Source organism: Python bivittatus, unplaced genomic scaffold (assembly GCF_059951505.1).
Source record: "Python bivittatus isolate LINGU-HERP-01145 unplaced genomic scaffold, Pbiv_v1 ctg000580_np1212, whole genome shotgun sequence".
Classification (NCBI taxonomy): Eukaryota; Metazoa; Chordata; class Lepidosauria; order Squamata; family Pythonidae; genus Python; species Python bivittatus.
The window spans coordinates 23,371,690-23,391,508 of record NW_028277087.1 but is presented as its reverse complement, the minus strand read 5'-3'; the positions used below and the strand labels follow the sequence as shown (position 1 = coordinate 23,391,508).

Below are 19,819 nucleotides of genomic sequence, written 5' to 3'. Positions count from 1 at the left end.
GCAAGGTTTTTCAGAAGTGGTTTGCCATTGCCTCCTTTTTCCTAGGACTGAGAGAGAGTGACTAGCCCAACGTCACCCAGTTGGCTTTGTGCCAAAGGCAGGACTAGAACTCATTGTCTCCTGGTTTCTAGCATGGTGCCTTAACCACTACACCAAACTTGCTCCTGTCTTTTCCATAGGCTGCCTATTATGATTACATTTTAATTTGATTTACAATTTAAAATCTGATTTTATTGAACACTTTGTGTTCTCTTTGCGGAGGATTTATTCTGTAGATCATATCTTTGGGGCATTTTTCAAATGGATAAATTATTATTATGAATAATAGAGTCAAAACGTTTAAAATGCCTTCACTTGTATAAATATCTGAGGTGTTTTTAAAATGTTTAGGGATTGTTAGGCAAGAGATCAAGGGTTCCCTTGAAACAAGTTTGTTTTTTTGCAATATGCACTGTAACGTGTTCTCATGTGTGATATTTCTTACCATCAAACTGTAAGTTATTTTGCAATAAAGTGCAAAATATTTGAATTATTGAGCAGATAAAGGTTTTCTTGTAATCTTTTAAAAACCTATATAATAATGAATATATTAATTGTAAAAGGTATCTCAATGTTTTTGGTGTTGCCATTATAATTATAATCTAGTAAATTATTATAAAACATTTCATTGTCAATTTTAGCTTTTTTTTCCTGTGCAAGGAAACACACTATGGCTGTTTGTTTAAACTGATTTCTAGAAACAGGAAAGGTTTTTACAACTAGTAAAAGTTTTCAAAGGGTCTTTTTTATTCATTAGACATAACCACCTGACAAACATGTTTTATAGCACATTTATTTGCTCCAAGCTATTTGACAAAACTCATATACAAAGCTATCTTGGACATAAAAAGCAAGTTGCATAGATCTGAGTTGCTGTAGGTTAAGGCTTTTTTAAAAGAAAAGTTTTTAAAGCACATTGGAATTTATTTGTTAAAGCATGAATGTTTCTCTTGCCTCACAGCTTATCTTTTGTGAACCTTACTCACATTGTTATCAGAGGTCTTTATTTATAACTCTTCTTTTGCAGGCTGAAACCTGGATTTGATGCAAGACTGAAAAACAGGCATTGTATTGATGACTTAGGAGACATTGAAGGACATGCTGATTTGCTTAGCAATATTATTGCAAACTATTCAAGACACAATGAAATGGTCCATTGTACCTTCCTAATATTAATGGCTTTATTGTGTCTCAGTAGCATTTTTGTTGATGTTAATGAATGATTCCTCATTGCTACAATAGCTAAAATGCAGGGGCAGAATTTACTGCAAATGAATAGTAGTGTGGAAGGGGCAGACCAGTCATGTTTAAAAGCTCTGTCCACAGAGAAATATGCCATGTCTCCAAGTGAGTACAGCTGTAGAACTGGAAGCCTTTATTTAAACCAAAATGGAAATCTTGATGCATCCCTGGAAATGGAAATGGTTCAGAAAAAATTTCACAGCAAGAGAGATGATGGAACAATTGATGAAGGATCACTGGAGAGTCCTCAGGATAACAGCACAGTGGAATCCAACAATACCTGGGGTGATTTTGAAGGTTTCAGTGAGGTCAAGCTGGTGAACTTAAGTAATATTCCAGAATCTTTGGAGAAGATGAATGAAAAGCTGACATATACAAATGGTATGGATGTCAATGACACTCATCCCACTACCTCATTCAGACAATTTCTTTCCAAAGCAGCTGGGTACAAAAAAGAAACAGTTGTTAATGCTACAATGAAGGTAAGTTTTGATAAGAACAATCAATCTTCTGTTCAGACTCATTTTCTCTTTTCTCATGTTTAACACTGTGTAATACTGCTTGTTGTTTTTATAATATAGTCATTAAGTATTTGTCAGTATAACACTAAGAAAGCATGATGCAGTTAAGTATATCTGTGTTTCATTTTACTGTTCTGCATAGCTAGTATAGCACAACTGAGCTAAATAAGGGTGATAAATTATTGCTCTTGGTACTTGGAGGCGTGCGCTCCCCAACCTGATAACCCTTGACAGACATGTCCTCCATGAATTTATCCCATGCTATTTTAAAGTCATCCAAGTTGTTAGGCATTATGTCTGTAATAATTTTTGCAGGTTGTTTGTGAATTAACTCCATTTCTAGGGTTGTCCAATCATTAAGTGACTCAAGGTGGCTTACGAAGAGGGTTAAAAAATCATGAAAACTAACTAAAAAAAAGTCAAATTAATAAAAACCATTACCCCAGGAGAAGACAGCACTCAAAACATAACACTCCAGCCCAGTGAGTGTAGGAAAACCCAGATGTTTAAGGTCTTTCTAAAAGATAGCAGAGGCCAGGGATGTTATTCCAAAGAGCAGTGCACCCTTTTCTCTGTTGTAAGTCTCCTTTCAACCAACTTAATTGGATGCCTTCAGTCCAAATATTTTGAAAGAGGGAGAAAAACTTCTCCCTGTCCACTTTCTCTTTATCATGAATGATTTTATACACTTCAGCTGCCTTTTTTCCAAGCTAAAATGTCCCAAACTTTATTCCAGATGCATATGTATCATAGCTTTGTATAAGGCCATTACAAGGTTGGTATTTTTAGTTTCAGTCCCTTGCTTAAGTATCCCTAGCATGGAATTTGTTAATTTCTCAGCTGCATGCTGAGTCGAAGTCTTTATTGTGCTATCCTTCCTGACTCTAAGATCTTTTTCCAGAGAACTCAGACTCCCTCAGTGTATATGCAAAGTTAGGGCTTTTAGCTCCATTGTACTTTACATATACTTATACTGAATTTGCCATTTGGAGGTAACTTGTCCTTTTCTAAAATCCAAGAAGTCCATGAGTAGAATAAGGGAAAATTAGAAGAGTAATTTCTTATTAAAACTACAGTAGAAACAAAACCTAGTAGAGTAAAACATCAAAATATAAAAATTCCATAGTTTAGTGTTCTCTCCAAACTTGGTATCTTATACTTTTTCTACCAGAATTTATGCTTGTTTTGGTTCTCATGATAAGAACAAACTTTCTGTTTCCTGAAGGGAGCTGCCTTTTGCAGCTTTCTGGATGCTGCTAGAAAGCCATGCTGTCCCCTTTCTGGATTTACAGCCAGGACCAGAAATATTGGAATAAGGATAACTGTTTTGGCATTTGGCCTCTGTACACCACCTTATTGAAGTTGAAAGGAAACACATCCAGATGGGAGCGAAGTCAGGACTTTCAGCTGTAATTCAAGGGGTTTGACAAAAGTGGGGCACTAACCATTCAGGAAGTACAGCCAGTGGCATACACATACCCCCATCGTTGGTGGCTCATAAGTAATAGAACAAACCAACATCATTACAAACATAAGGATCGCCTTTAATACCTGGATGAAAATCCTTTTTAAGTCAATGACTGCCTGAAGTCTGGAACCCATGGACATGACCAAATGCTGAGTTTCCTCCCTCACGATGCCCTGCCAGGCCTTTACTGCAGCTGCCTTTAGCTGATGCTTGCTTGTGGGTCTTTCTGCCTTCAGTCTTGGCTTCAGTGAAAAGCATACTCTTTTGGGTTGAGATCAGGTGACTGACTTGGCCATTGAAGAACATCCCATTTCTTTGCCTTGAGAAACTCTTGGGTAGCTTTTGCTGTGTGTTTTGGGTCATTATCCATTTGCAATATGAAGCAGTGTCCTATCAGTTTGACAGCATTTGGCTGAATCTGAGCAGAACGTATAGCCCTATACACTTCAGAATTCATCCTGCTGCTTTTATCAGGAGTCAGGTCATCAATAAATACCAGTGACCTGGTTCCATTGGCAGCTGTACATGCCCTTGTCATAACACTGCCTCCACCATATTTGACAGATGATGTGATATGCTTTGGATCATGAGCTGTTCCTTTCCTCCTCCATACTTTTCTCTTCCCATCATTCTGGTGCAAGTTAATTTTGGTTTCATCAGTCCAAAGAATCTTATTCCAGAACTGGGCAGGCTTTTTTAGGTGTTTGCTGGCAAAGTCTAATCTGGCCTTTCTATTCTTGAGTGTTACCAGTGGTTTGCACCTTCTTGTGAAGCCTCTGTATTTACATTCATTAAGCCATCTCTTGACTGTAGATGTTGACAATGACATGCCTACCTCAAGAGTGTTCTTGACGTGGCTAGATGTTGTGAAAGGGTTCCTCTTCACCACAAGCAGAATTCTGTGGTCATCCTCTTTAGTTGTCTTCTGTGGTCTTCCAGGCCTTTTGCTGTTGCTGAGCTTGCCAGTTAATTCCTTCTTTTTCAGGATGTTCCAAACTGTTGTATTGGCCACTCCCAATGTTTTTGCTATCTCTCTGATAGGTTTATTTTGTTTTCTCAGCCTAATGATGGCCTCCTTCCCTCGCATGGACACCTCTTTGGACCTCATGTTGAGAGTTCCAGTGAACAGCTACCAAATGCAAATGTAACACTCAGAACCACCTCCAGGCCTTTTATCTGCTTGGTCATGGGGTACCCATGAAATAGGCCACACCTGGCCATGCAGATGCTTGTCAGCCATTCATTCCATTACTTATGAGACACCAATGATGGGGGGGGTGTATGCCACTGGCTGTACTTCCTGAATGGTTAGTGCCCCACTTTTGTCAAACCCCTTGAATTACAGCTGAGAGTCCTGACTTTGCTCCCATCTGGGTGTGTTTCCTTTCAACTTCAATGTGGTGGTATACAGAGGCCAAATGCCAAAACAGTTATCCTTGTTCCAATATTTCTGGTCCTGACTGTAGATGACCTTTTTTTTGGCATAGTGGAATATGTTCTAATTTAACCTCAGTTACTGCGGTTCTAAATGATCTCCAGGCACCACAAAGAGGTTGACTCTCTTTTTCATTCTGTCTCTTTCTCACTGTTCCCTTATTTTTTGGAAGTTTCTCGTTTGTACTCAGATGTGAGTGTCTCAGACCTTGTTAGCAGTTTGCCATTTGTATGTATGCTGAATGTGAAAGCACAATAGTAATTGTTTCCTATTGATTCTTCAACAGTTACCCTTGTACCAGTTTATAGTCCCTAATTAGAATTAAGTCTAGGGTTTTCCCCCCTGGTTGATTTGGAGACCAACTGTTAGACCCAATCATTTAAAATATCTAGAAATTTGCTTTCTTTTTCTTGGCCTGAGCATAAATGTACCCCAGTCTGGGTGAAGATAATTGAAGTCTCCCATTATTACAAGAACTACTCCTTTGCATGCTTTCCTGATTTCTTCCATCTCTCATGATTTTCCTCAGTATTTTGATCAGGTAGGCACTAGCGAATCACTAGATCTAATTTACAGATGTGGCAGGGCTTCCCATTCATAATGATTCTGTAAGGAATGGTCTTCCAATGCTTTTCAGCATGTAATATTTTATAGCTGTATTAATATAAAGAGCAAGACCTCCCCAGTGCATCTTTCTCTAACTTTTCTATAAAATTTATATATCATGAGTGATTATCCTAATGCTTCCCTGTACCAGGTTTCTATTATACCAACTATATCTATGTTCTTGTTAGCAACCAAGAACTCTAATTCTTATATCTTGGCTTGGAGAGTTCCATCATTGGCAAAGAAACACCTGTAAAACATAGTCTTTTTGAAATGGCATTGACGTGAACATTTTTCACAGATTTTCATAACCTAACTGACATGACCCACTTCCAACATCAGTTCTATCCACTATAAGTCTTCTTTAAACATCTATATGCTTCCAAACCAAATGTTGCCCAGCACTTGTTGACTTTCCCCAGGGATCAATTTAAAAAGTGCTTTGCCGCATGTTGGTGCTTTGTGTCAGCAGTTTGGTTCCATTTTGGTTTAGGTGGAATGCATCTGGTCCAGGTTTGGCTTGTCCCTGAATGTTCCCCAATACCTAACAGATCAAAAGCCTTCCACTTGACCAGTCTGCAATCCATGCACTGAGATATCTGAGCTCTGTCTATCTAACTGGGCTGTGCATGGAACATGGAACATTTTTGAGAGCACTACATTGGTAATCCTGGACTTCAGTCTGTTCCTTGGCAGCCTACATTTGACTAGCTACATTTCCCCGTTACTGGTGCTAGCATGGATCACTGTGTTCTCCCCAGCACTATTTGGCAGCTTATCTAGCTTATCTGCTTTTGAACCAGGCAGATAAATTGCCATGTGATCTATACTTATTACATCTGCCTATGTTTTGAATGATTGAATCACTCACAACCAAAAGCCTCTATCACAAGAGGAATATCCTTGGTATGAGAGGATATGGGTTCATTATCCAAGGATTGGATCTTTCCTGCTTTATCAAAATGATGCTCTCCTTCCTCAAAACCTTTGTTTTTCCTGACAGTTGGAGAATTGTCATTTTGGGAATGGGTTGAAGCTATTACATCCCAAAGTTCTTGACTAATTGCCATTTTGTCTAAACATCATCAGATCTTCCACTAGGCTTTAAGGGAAAGGATTTGCTACCTGGGAGCCAGGAGCCTCAGGGACTGATCATGAATTCACAACTTAGCCCAAGAGACAGATAACTGTATATTTGATATTCTTTGCAATAAACTGGAAAGCACTTTCTCCCCTGCCTGCTTTCTATTTTCATACTCATTATTGTGGATAACTCTGTATTCCTGTTCTTTATTAACTCTAAACAATAGCTCCTATGTTACACTTTTGCAGATCTTAAACTTTGGCTTCTTCACCCAGTGGCTAAACTCACCTTGATGCTAAGTCTCTGAAGATGGGCAGTGAGAGCAACTCTCCTTGTCCATTTCTCTCAAACATTTCCTGATCCTTTGCTCACTCTGGTTGTCAGCTTCCAACTGTGAGATTTGCCCCGTTCGACAGAGAAACTCTCGTGACACGTGTGGTTCACAAAGAAGGTTTACTCATGCGTAACGTAGTAGTCACAAGCAAAGCCAGGACTGGCTTGGTACAATTGCATCACTTGTTATATTCCCCCCTTCCCGCGCTTTTTCCCGCCTCGTGATCGCGTTGCGGCTGTGGGCAATTAGGCCCCCCAATGTCCCCCCTGATCGTTCATGATGGCAGGGTCGGTCAGAGTCCATTGTCCTTGATTGCCAGTCCCCCTCCGGCTGGGTTGGCCCCTCCCTGCTACGTGCAGACCCGCGGGTTCTGTGCTGCGTTGCGATCTTGTTTCGCTGCCCTGCGGCCCCGTTCCTTGCTTGCTCGCGCCGTTATCAGTTCGTAATTAAAAGCTTCCGCTGCGGTTTTCCTGTTTAGCTGGCCGCAGGTGGCTCGTTAATTAGCGGCGCTTTCGGTTCCTCTTTTCCCCGCTAGCTACCGCCGGTGGATTCCGCGTGGTCTGGTTGCGAGCTTCCCTGCAGCCCCGTGCTTCCCTGAAACCTCGTGCTGACCGAACCTGACATGCCGCCCCCCTGACGACAACTCCCCCCCTCGGTCCTATTTCGGCTTCCCGGGGTATTTACTGTAAAAGTCCCGCACTAGGTCCGGCGCCCTTATGTGGGCTTTACTCACCCATTCGCTGTGGGACTTGGGGAAATGTTTCCATTGCACTAGGAGCTGGGTCTGCCCCTTGTGCCTCCGGGCGTCCAGTATCCGGTTGATTTCGAAATGCTGCTCCCCCCCGACCATGATGGGTGGTGGTACTCCCTCCGCCTTGTGCCAGGCGTTCCCCGGCTGGTGCAACTTTAGCAGGCTGCAATGGAACACCGGGTGGATCTTCCCGAGGCTTTTCGGGAGCGTCAGCCTGACGGTCACCGGATTGATGATCTCCGAAATGGGGAACGGCCCCACAAACCTCGGGCTGAGTTTTTCGATGCCTGGTGCGTCTTTAGGTTTTTGGTTGACAGATACACCTGGTCCCCCACTTTCCACTTTTCCTCGGGGAGCCTCTTGCGGTCCGCGTGCTTCTTGTAGTCGGCTTTGGCTCTTTGCAATGCCGCGTGCGCCGCTCGCCGGGTCTCGTCGATTTGGGCGAACCAGGCGTCCAGGGAGTTGATCTGGGATTCCGGCTGAGGCAGCTCCGGCATGGGGACGAATTCTCTCCCGGTGGCTACTTTGAACGGAGAGAACCCGGTGCTCTTGTGGACGGCGTTGTTGTATGCCACCTCCGCGAATGGTAGTAGCTCCGCCCAATCGTCCTGTTGGTGCCCCACGTAGCAGCGCAGGTACTGTTCGAGCCCCCGTTCAGGCGTTCCGTGGCTCCGTCCGTCTGCGGGTGCGCCGCGGAGGATAGGGCTTGTTTCGTCCCCACCCGCTTCAGGAACTCCCGCCAGAACCGCGCGATGAAGTTGCCGCCCCGATCGCTGACGATACGTCGAGGTGCGCCGTGGAGTCGGTAGACATGTTGCACGAACAGTTTCGCCAGCCCCTCGGCCGTGGGGACTCGCCGGCACGCTACAAAGTGCGCTTGTTTGGAGAATAAGTCCGTGACCACCCAAATGGCGGTCTTCCCCTTACTCTCCGGGAGCTCCACTATGAAGTCCATGGCGACCTCTTGCCAAGGGCCGTCGGGTTCCGCTACCGGCTGGAGTAGGCCTCTAGGTTTGCCTTTGGCTCCTTTCGCCGTTGCGCACACCGGGCAACCCCTGAGTACGCCTCCACGTCCTTCCGGAGCGTGGGCCACCAAAACTGCCGCCGGATTAAGTGGAGTGTCTTTACGAAGCCGTAATGCCCCGCGCTCCGGCTGTCGTGGGCTCTCTCCATGACCTCCCGTCGGCAACCCTCGGGCACGTACAGCTTTCCTTCGTGCCACCACAACCCCTCTTGGCCGGTTAGCGCCTCTCGGTTCTGCTTGAGCCAACCGTCCCGCTCCGCTGCCTCCGCGAACCCTTGCCTTACTTCAGACGCCGCGTCCCGTCGCTCCCCCTTGGTCTGGCTTCGGGTCACCGCCTTTGCAGCCAGCCTGCTGGCGGGGATGACGGAGTCCACGATCTCCTCCCGTAGGCTGGCGTGTTGGGGCATGCGAGACAGTCCATCCGCTAAGAAGTTGCGCTTCCCGGGGATGTGTTTCAGTGTGAACCTGAACCTCCCGAAGTATTGGGACCACCGTGCCTGTTTGGGGGATAGCTTACGCGGGGTCTTCAGGGCCTCGAGGTTCTTATGGTCCGTCCACACCTCGAACGGTTCAGTTGCCCCCTCCAGTAGATGCCTCCACGTGGCCAGCGCCCACTTGACCGCGTACGCCTCTTTCTCCCACACCATCCACCTCCTCTCCGTCTCGGTGAATTTGCGGGAGGCGTAGGCGCACGGGTGGATGGCTCCCTCCGGGCTGGGTTGGAGCAGGACTGCTCCCGTTGCCACGTCTGATGCATCCACTTGGATTATAAACCGCCGGTCTGGGTCGGGATGGCGCAGGATCGGCTCCGCGGTGAACCGCTGTTTTAGTTCCTCAAACGCCCCCTGGCATTCTGCAGTCCACGCGAGTGCCATGCTGGGCTTGGGGGGTTTCCCAGTGCCCTTGGTTTTTAGCAGGTCGGTTAGGGGAAGGGCGATTTGGGCGAAGTTCGGGATGAACTGACGATAGAAGTTCGCAAACCCTAGGAAGCTTTGGAGTTGCCTCCGGGTTCGCGGCGCTTCCCAGCCCAGGACATCCCTTACTTTCGCCGGGTCCATCTCAATTCCCCGGCTGGATATTCGGTAGCCGAGGTAGTCTAGTTGCTCTCGATGGAACTCGCATTTTGAGAGCTTTGCGTACAGCTGTGCCTTCAGCAGTCTCTGGAGCACCGTGCGCACCAGGCTCACGTGCTCCGCCAGGGTCTCGGTGTAGATGAGGATGTCGTCCAGGTAGACCAGGACGCCCCGGTAGAGTAGGTCGTGCAGCACCTCATTAATTAGCTGCATAAATACCCCCGGGGCCCCTTTTAATCCGAACGGCATCACGGAAAACTGGTAGCTTCCGAGCGGGGTGTTGAACGCCGTCTTCCACTCATCTTTTGCGCGGATCCTAACTCTGAAGTAGGCTTCGCGCAAGTCCAGTTTTGTGAACACCCTCCCCTTCGACAGATGCGACATCAAGTCCTTCATCAGGGTGAGGGGGTATTTGTACTCCGTGCTGATTGCGTTCAGCCCCCGGTAGTCTACGCACATACGGAGCGAGCCGTCCTTCTTCTCCCGGAATAACACCGGGGCCGCTAATGGTGACTTCGCGGGTTGGATGAATCCCCGTGCTAGGTTCTTGTCTATGAACTCGCGCAGGGCTCCCATCTCCCTCCTCGACAGGGAGTACATTTTTGGCTTAGGCAGGGTCGCTCCTGGCTCTAGCTCGATGGCGCAATCACTGGGCCGGTGTGGTGGGAGCTGGTCAGACTCCTTCTCCCCGAACGCTGCCGCCAGGTCTCGATACTGCCTCGGGATTCCGCCGCCCGTCGGGGTTCCCCGGGTCCGGCCCCTCGCTTTGCGGTTGCCTCGCCAGTCGCCGCTGCCTCCCCTCGCCTCGGGATCGTGGCGGGTCTCCGGGGTCCCGGCGCTGCTGCTGCTGCTGCTGCTGTTGCTGTCGCCGCCCGGGTCTCGGGCCCCATCTGCTCTCGTCCCGTCTCCCGGTGTCCCGGACCCTCCGCTTGTCCGCCGGTGGTTGCGGCTGCCTCCGTCTCCGCGGCTCGGTCCCCTCTGCTCTCGCCCCTCGCCGGTCTGTCGACCCCGAACCGCACTGCCTCCGCCGTCCAGTCGACTCGTGGGTTCCGCCGCCGCAGCCACGCCAAGCCGAGTACCACCGCGTAGTCGGCCACCGGGACCACCACGAACCTCAGTTCTTCCCGGTGACTCCCGATCGTCATCTGGACCGGCTCGGTGTAATACTGAGCTGGTCCCCCCCCTGCCAGCGTGCCATCTAACTGGCTGAATGAAATGGGCTCCCGGAGGCGCCTCAGCTGTAGCCCGAGCCCCGAGACCACCGCTGGGTGCATCAAGCAGTGGGTGCAGCCCGAGTCCAGTAGCGCCCGTAGCTGCGCCTCCCTCCGGATCTCACCCCCCGGACGTGTATCCTCACCCGGAACGGTGGGCAGTCCTCGTCTCCTATTGGGTCCGCGCGCCTCGACTCCCCTGCTCGCACTGGGACGCCGTTCAGTGCGAGCGCGCCTCGTTTCCCGCCGGCTCCGAGTCCTCTCCGGAGGATGCTGTCTCTGGGGTTGACCACCCCCCGCGTCCTTTCTCGGTCACCGCCGCCACTGCCCCCTTCCGCGGTCGGTCACCGGTCCTTTTCCCGTTCGCACGCGGGGTTTTGACTTCGGGCCGTGGTGGGGCGCCTTCCCGCTCCGTCGGGCACTGCGCCGCTCGGTGGCCTCTGCCTCCGCATCGGAAACACAGATTCGGGGCTCTGGTCGCCTCTCGCCTCCCGGTGGACTGCCGTCGACCGCTCCGTCTCTCCTCGGGGGTCCTCTCCCTCGGCCGGTCCCTCGTCTGGTCCCGTCGTCTTGTGCTCTGTTGGATCTGCCGCCACGCCGATTCCGCCGTTCCGGCCAGCCAGATCCAATCCTTCACTGTGGCCGGGTCGTCCCGCCCCAGTGCCCGTTCCAGGATCTCTGGGTTGAGTCCCCTCTTAAAATACTTCACCTTCAGGGACTCCGGCCAGTCCGCGAGCTTCTCGGCCAACCTCCGGAACTCCAGGGCATATTCCGATACCGATTTGCCCCGCTGCCTGAATTGTAGGATGTCGTCCTCCGCCCGCTTGGCGCTCAATGTGTCCTCGAATCTGTCCCGGAGCGCCTGCATGAAGTCCGGGAAACTCCGTAGTTCCGCCGCGTTGGCATCGTACAGCCCGATCACCCAGCTGGCGGCTTGGCCATCTAGCAGCTCGGCCACGTAGGATACCCTGTCCTCGTCTCTAGCGAATAGGTGACCACCCCTCTGCATGAACCCCCTGACGTGCGTCAGAAAGTGCGGCAGCTGTTCGGGGTCCCCTGAGAACTTCCCAGTGATACCTCGAAGTCTCAGGGCGTCTGCCGCCCGTTGGTCCTCCGACCGGGGCGCCGTGGGTGGTGCCGGCGGGGGTGTCGGACCGCCCCCCCTGTCGCTCGCCTCCTCGTTTACCGCCGGTGGCCCCACTCTCTGCAGTAGGGTCTGGAGCATCGCCTCCACGGCGTCTAGGCGTCGCTCGACTCTCTCCTCTAGTCGGGCGAATTTCTCGCTCCACTCTCGGTCCCGGAACCCCGAACCCCGGGTCATCGTAACGCCCGAATCGTCTGGTCCTTGATTCACGCCCATCGACCACCGCTCGGATGGAGTGCGCCCGGCCCTGGCCGCTGCCCCGTCGCTCCCGGGCGGCTCCGACCGCCCTTCCGCGAGCCTGGATCCCTCGCGCTCCAGCTGACCCACGGATTCCTCGTCGCTGGTCATGCCTGTATTGAGAAAGAGAACGCTCCTCGGTGGTACCGGGTAGCGCTGACGGTGAGTCCTGGCTTTATGTGAGATTTGCCCCGTTCGACAGAGAAACTCTCGTGACACGTGTGGTTCACAAAGAAGGTTTACTCATGCGTAACGTAGTAGTCACAAGCAAAGCCAGGACTGGCTTGGTACAATTGCATCACTTGTTATATTCCCCCTTCCCGCTTTTCCCGCCTCGTGATCGCGTTGCGGCTGTGGGCAATTAGGCCCCCCAATGTCCCCCCTGATCGTTCATGATGGCAGGGTCGGTCAGAGTCCATTGTCCTTGATTGCCAGTCCCCCTCCGGCTGGGTTGGCCCCTCCCTGCTACGTGCAGACCCGCGGGTTCTGTGCTGCGTTGCGATCTTGTTTCGCTGCCCTGCGGCCCCGTTCCTTGCTTGCTCGCGCCGTTATCAGTTCGTAATTAAAAGCTTCCGCTGCGGTTTTCCTGTTTAGCTGGCCGCAGGTGGCTCGTTAATTAGCGGCGCTTTCGGTTCCTCTTTTCCCCGCTAGCTACCGCCGGTGGATTCCGCGTGGTCTGGTTGCGAGCTTCCCTGCAGCCCCGTGCTTCCCTGAAACCTCGTGCTGACCGAACCTGACACCAACTACCTTTCCTATTTCCAAAGAGTGCTGGTTGGTAATGAGCTTTTGGCTAAGGAGGCAACTACCTACTAACAAATCTTTTGATAAGTGATTTGGCTATGGCTTAGACCATGTGATTTTAGACATAGGCTCTTAGATCATGTAATCAGCAAGCAAGCAAGCAGACACACCATTCAGCTAGAAGAAAAACACACAGCCTCACCCAGTGTGGTGGGACAATCTTCCTTAAATGCAGCTAATTTGTTCTACAATACATCAGTTCCATCACAAAACTCCCCTTTTTCTGTTTGCCCTGTTCATTCACTTTGATATTGAGCTCCCAACTGCTTCTCTTTCCTAAACATGCTAGCTGGGTGTTGTTCAAACCATTTCTCAAATACTTTGCCATTGGCTATAGTTCAGTATATTTTCTTTCCCCTAGTTGCTCTTCCTCTGTAATATTTTCTTTTTTTGGCCTTCATAATCCTCATTTGCTCATGCATTGCTGAATATTACTATGATACCCATGTAATTTTATTTTAGTATCTACATCATCTTCTCATTAGATGTAGTTATTATGGAGATCATGTGGATTGCAATAGACTATAGGTTTAAATGGCTGAGTGGGCAAATGAAGAAGTACTAGCAGGTGAAGAGGGAAAATGGTGCCAAAATCCTAGCACTGAAACCATTAAATGTACAGTACTTTTAAAATATCAAGAATTAGTGATATGTAAGTAAGTCCAGTTGGACCTGAGTTACAAGCAATGTTGGTATGGTTCTATGAGAAAAATAAATGCTTATATAAAAGGATTTCTGCTGAAAAATAGAGCACAGGATATAGGGGGATATTCTGTAGAGAAGGGGTCATTAGATGAGAATGTAACTCATTTATTTTTTATAGCATCCTAATTTTTGTTGAAGAATGAGGAACTTATGTCAATGTTGGCTTGTTGGCCATGGTGCATTAGATTTTCAGGATAGTTGAAATTTTAATTGGATAGTTAACTGGGAATCCACATGACTGTTATATCTTTGAAATAAGTCTAATGTTCACTATTACAGATTTGCATAAGGAAGTTTCCCTATGGATAAGCAGGAATAATTTCTAGGCTCTAAACATAAACTTTGTTTTGCTTCTGTATAAACCAGCATATCACAGCGTACTTGCATTATGTACCTCTTTAGGCTGTCATCAGTTCTGAAGATATTGTTAAACTGAGTTTTCCTGAAATCCCAATACCACAGTGTTTGGATAAAATAAGTACATTGAAGCAAGTACTTGACCCAAAAAGAGAAAATGCAGACATTCCTGAATGTACAGAGAAACAAGTTTGGTAAGATTTGTTTTGTTATTGATAGTGTGTGCATTTACAGAAGATCAGGCTTCTGAAGCTACCAGCACATGTAGTATTGGGACAAGAAAAATGCAGTATTCATTTTAAAACTGGAAGCATGATGTTTGTTTGTTTACTATTTTAACCCATTTTCAGACATTTCTCAAAGTGGTTCACATAATGGAGTAAGGCTCTGTTCTCTGAGCCAGAATAAAGTAGTGAGCTATCTGAATATGTTACTGATTTAACCAATCTTCCTTCATGTTTATTTTTGCTGGAAAAACAACTGGTGGCCTTTCATTCTTTAGCTGGCATATGAGTTCAGAATGTGCTCTCCTCCAACTTTCCAGTTTCCAGGTGACACTCAGTAGGAGTAGAGCAGTGAATCTTACAACAAGGGGTGAGGAATACTCCCCACAAATGCTCCTTTTCTAGCCAATGAGCGAATGGTCAATGATTATTTGATAAAATGTCAGTATCTTTGTTAGACTGACTCAGAAGCCATAACACAAGCAGGTTTCAGAACTCTAGAACTCTTTGGCAAGGACATATAGGGAGGGAGGGAGGGAGGGGGGAGGAGGAGGAGGTAATGCCTGCTTCCAATGCCATGGAGTGTCCATTTGTCTCAGTTTTAAGATGGGAGGAGGTTGTAGATATTCAGACGAGCCTGTTTGATGTGATGATTTCAGATTGTACCTAACATGCTTTCTAGGATTACTGAGATGAAAAAACAAAAAATAGCTGATGTTTCGGTTTTGAAACTATAAAATTCAGCTGCAGAGAAATGTGGGCAATGTAATGTATTAGGACTAAAAAGTAGCAAACAAATCAGACAGTTGGGGGTATACTTTTTTTTAAAAATAATGTTTCAGTTACAACTATAAAATACTGGGTTTTCTATTGTCTTTTTTTTTTTAATCTAATATGGATTCTAAAATTATTCCTGTTTCTTTTAAAGAACCATTTAGTTTTTCCTCTGCCTCCATTTCCTGTAATTTGCTTGTTTTATTTAAGAATGGAGAGAATTCTAAATAATAACCAAATGCTATATTTTGAAAAAGGAAAATAAATCATGGTTTGTTCATTTGTTATTCATTGGATTTATATGCTGTTGAGATAGATTTGTCGAGCAATCCAAGGGAGATTCTGAGAGGGCATCTGAAACTATAGCTGCACCTGGTAGGGCTCAGTTTGAATGTCTGTGAGTGTCTCCCTTTTTATGACTTTTTAAAAAAATATTAAAGGTATACATTAGCATTATTACCTTCCTGCTCACATTCTTTATTTACTGTTTTGTTTGATTAAATATGCTGGAGAGCTTGAAAGGTTTCATGTGACTTTGGGGACTTTTAGTTGGCCTCATAAATATATTGCCTTAATAAGAAATCAGACTTTTTTCTCCCTAGCAGCCAGCATACAGTAGTTACGTTTTGTTTTTGTGAGATTAAGCAGGATTTCTCTTGACTGCGTGTTAGTTTTGCATCTGTTGCAGGTGTCAGTGGTAGCCAGTTTGCACTGATGATTGATTCCCAGCAAGTATTACTGCTTCCTCTGATCAGGGCATTTTCTCTGACACTTCATGAGGGCAACTTTGCTGGAAAGCTCCTAGTTTACTTCAGTATCAGCTGGATTGTGTCACCTGCTCTGTAAGAGAATATAATCATTTCCAAAATAATACAGTTAAACTGTACCCTGATTACACAAGTGGTTATACCTCTTATGCAATATATAAATTGATATTTTCTGAAAATAATTTAAATTTTCAGATAGATTAAAATTCTAGCTGTGGCTATCAAAGTCATCAAAGTACTTGCAATTTCCTGCCAAATCTAGAACTTCCACTCTCCATTCCAGTGTTTCTCAATCTTGGCAACTCTAAGACACGTGGACTTCAACTCCCAGAATTCTCCAGCCAGCATGGGGATGCTGACTGGGGGAATGCTGGCTGGGGAATTCTGGGAGTTGAAGTCCACGTGTCTTAAAGTTGCCAAGGTTGAGAAACACTGCTCCATTCCTTCAAAGGCTTCAGATTAGAATATTGTGGTTGTAGAGTTGTTACTAATGCTCCATTTCAGTTCACTTTCTGAAAGCAGAAGGAATACTTTTTTTTCTTTTTCTAAGTTACATAATGATGGATGAGGCAAGTGTTTGAAACAAACTGTTTAACATGTAACCATTCATATGTGTAAATCATCATTTGATACTGCAGTCAAGAGTTTTTAACTGACAAAACAGCCTGAGGGTAGGCATCTAGATCAATATTTTTTTTTTAAGCAGATCAACAAAGTTGTCTGTTATGCTGGCATTTTGTACCTGTTATCCTCATATAGATAAAACAGTGTCATTCCATAGGTACAGTAGTGATCCTTACAAATGCCCAATTGGTTTAAAAGAAGGAAAGGCATCAAGAAAAAGATGTTAATTGTCTTTTCAGGAATGAATATAGATAGATATAGCGCAGTGGTTAGAGCATCACCCTTTGACATGGGAGACCGGGGTTCGAATCCTGGCTGGTACCTTCCTTACCAGTAGAGGTCCTTAGGCAAAGACCCCCTAATACTTCACTTGCCTACCTCAAATATGAGAGTGACACCAACTAAGAGAGTCATGCCAGCTTGGACATCGCCTGTATTAACAAGGTCCATGCCAGATGTTGGAGAACCAGGGCAATCTGACGATAAGTGGGTCACTGGAACAAACCATAAATGGACAAGATAAAAGAACCTGGAATTGATGTAATGCTACTACAACAATAGACCTAATGAGAAGGGATATATGACATGTATGAAGGAATTATGGACGAACAGAAGATCTACATCCACGCTAACTGAGAAGCAGCTACACTGGGGCAAAAAAGTATTTAGTCAGCCACCAATTGTGCAAGTTCTCCCACTTAAAAAGATGAGAGAGGCCAGTAATTTTCATCCTAGGTATACCTCAACTATGAGAGACAAAATGGGGGAAAAAATCCAGAAAATCACATTGTCTGATTTTTAAAGAATTTATTTGCAAATCATGGTGGAAAATAAGTATTTGGTCAATATCAAAAGTTCATCTCAATACTTTGTTATATATCCTTTGTTGGCAATGACAGAGGTCAAACGTTTTCTGTAAGTCTTCACAAGGTTTTCACACACTGTTGCTGGTATTTTGGCCCATACCTCCATGCAGATCTCCTCTAGAGCAGTGATATTTTGGGGCTGTCGCTGGGCAACATGGACTTTCAACTCCCTCCAAAGGTTTTCCATGGGGTTGAGCTCTGGAGACTGGCTAGGCCACTCCAGGACCTTGAAATGCTTCTTACGAAGCCACTCCTTCGTTGCCCGGGCGGTGTGTTTGGGATCATTGTCATGCTGAAAGACCCAGCCACGTTTCATCTTCAATGCCCTTGCTGATGGAAGGAGGTGTTCACTCAAAATCTCACGATACATGGCCCTATTCTTTCTTTCCTTTACACGGATCAGTCATCCTGGTCCCATTGCAGAAAAACAGCCCCAAAGCATGATGTTTCCACCCCCATGCTTCACAGTAGGTATGGTGTTCTTTGGATGCAACTCAGCATTCTCTCTCCTCCAAACACAGCGAGTTGAGTTTAGACCAAAACGTTCTACTTTGGTTTCATCTGACCATATGACATTCTCCCAATCCTCTTCTGGATCATCCAAATGCTCTCTAGCAAACCTCAGACGGGCCCGGACATGTACTGGCTTAAGCAGGGGGACACGTCTGGCACTGCAGGATTTGAGTCCCTGGTGGCGTAGTGTGTTACTGATGGTAGCCTTTGTTACTTTGGTCCCAGCTCTCTGCAAGTCATTCACTAGGTCCCCCCATGTGGTTCTGGGATTTTTGCTCACCGTTCTTGTGATCATTTTGACCCCACGGGGTGAGATCTTGTGTGGAGCCCCAGATCAAGGGAGATTATCAGTGGTCTTGTATGTCTTCCATTTTCTAATTATTGCTCCCACAGTTGATTTCTTCACACCAAGCTGCTTGCCTATTGCAGATTCAGTCTTCTCAGCCTGGTGCAGGTCTACAATTTTGTTTCTGGTGTCCTTCAACAGCTCTTTGGTCTTGGCCATAGTGGAGTTTGGAGTGTGACTGTTTGAGGTTGTGGACAGGTGTCTTTTATACTGATAACAAGGTCAAACAGGTGCCATTACTACAGGTAACGAGTGGAGGACAGAGGAGCCTCTTAAAGAAGTAGTTACAGGTCTGTGAGAGCCAGACATCTTGCTTGTTTGTAGGTGACCAAATACTTATTTTCCACCATGATTTGCAAATAAATTCTTTAAAAATCAGACAATGTGATTTTCTGGATTTTTTCCCCCATTTTGTCTCTCATAGTTGAGGTATACCTATGATGAAAATTATAGGCCTCTCTCATCTTTTTAAGTGGGAGAACTTGCACAATTGGTGGCTGACTAAATACTTTTTTGCCCCACTGTAGTTACCCAATGCTTCAACATAGTGAAGAGGAAGCTGCTCTCACAACTTGAGATAGACCAAGTAGACATTACATCCCGGACTCAAGAAGACATGGAAGAACAACTGCATGTACAGCCAACAACTGAAGCTGGAACGTCACTGCCACATTACAGAGCACAGCAGCTGATATGAGGCATAAGATCATGGATAAAGTAGCTACAGTCAACCCTTGAGACTGATTACAAGGCTCATTGGGGAAGTACCATCAGATAGTATGTTAGAAGATGCCAATTGAGCCCTCATGACAGTCCCTACTACCACCATAACTATAACCAATGAACTGGTATATGCTGTAGTTGCTGTAATCCTGGAGATGCTTGGCAACATGATCAAGAAGAACGGGCAGTAGATACTCCTCTGGAAAATGAGGCTGAAGGCTAAGATCAAGGCAACTCAGAGAGAAGTTAGTCAGCTGGTGGAACTACAGAAGGGTGTGGAGATTAAGGATAAGACTCAAGCTACTGAAAAAAATGCAAGGGGCTGACTCCACCTGAACCCCTAGAGACTGCTAAACAAAGGCTCACAGCACTGGCTACCAGGCTAAGGAAATATACTAGACAAGCAGAAGCCAAGAAGATAAATGCCCTCTTCAAAGAACCATCCAAGGTGTACTCCCAACTGCAGTGCAACAACATAGTAACAACAGAGCCACCAACAGCAGAACCTGAACAGTTGCCCGAGACTCAAGGTCTAGATAGACCAATCTGAGCACAGCCTGGATTGACTACAGGAAAGCCTATGACTCAATGCCACATAAATGGATCTGTGAATGCCTGGTGCTATATAAAGTCAACAAAACACTAAGGACCTTCCTCAAGAACTCAGTGGGGCTGTGGAAGACAACACTGGAAATCAACTCAAGACAGCTTGCACAAGTGGCCATCAAGTGTGGCATATACCAAGGTGATGCACTGTCCCACTGCTGTTCTGCATAGGCTTGAGCTCCCTCAGCCAGATAATCACAAGGACTGGATACGGATACAAGTTCAGGAGTGGAACTACCATCAGCCACTTCCTCTACATGGATGACATCAAGCTGTATGCTAAGAATGAACGAGACCGACTCACTGATCCACCTGACACAGATCTACAGTGAGGACATTGGGAT

General features: G+C 46.5%; 1 protein-coding gene across 4 annotated transcripts in view; it reads left to right on the top strand.

The window, feature by feature from the left end:
- CLBA1 (clathrin binding box of aftiphilin containing 1) overlaps nucleotides 1-19,819 on the top strand; it is a 54,152-nt gene that overhangs the window by 17,225 nt on the left and 17,108 nt on the right. For all 4 annotated transcript variants that reach the window (XM_088149765.1, XM_007420299.3, XM_025164454.2 and 1 more), the window contains exons 2-3: nucleotides 1,067-1,763; nucleotides 14,078-14,226. In XM_088149765.1, the coding sequence (XP_088005891.1) occupies nucleotides 1,287-1,763; nucleotides 14,078-14,226 (626 nt within the window). In that variant the 5' untranslated portion in view covers nucleotides 1,067-1,286. The remainder of the gene's footprint in view (nucleotides 1-1,066; nucleotides 1,764-14,077; nucleotides 14,227-19,819) is intronic.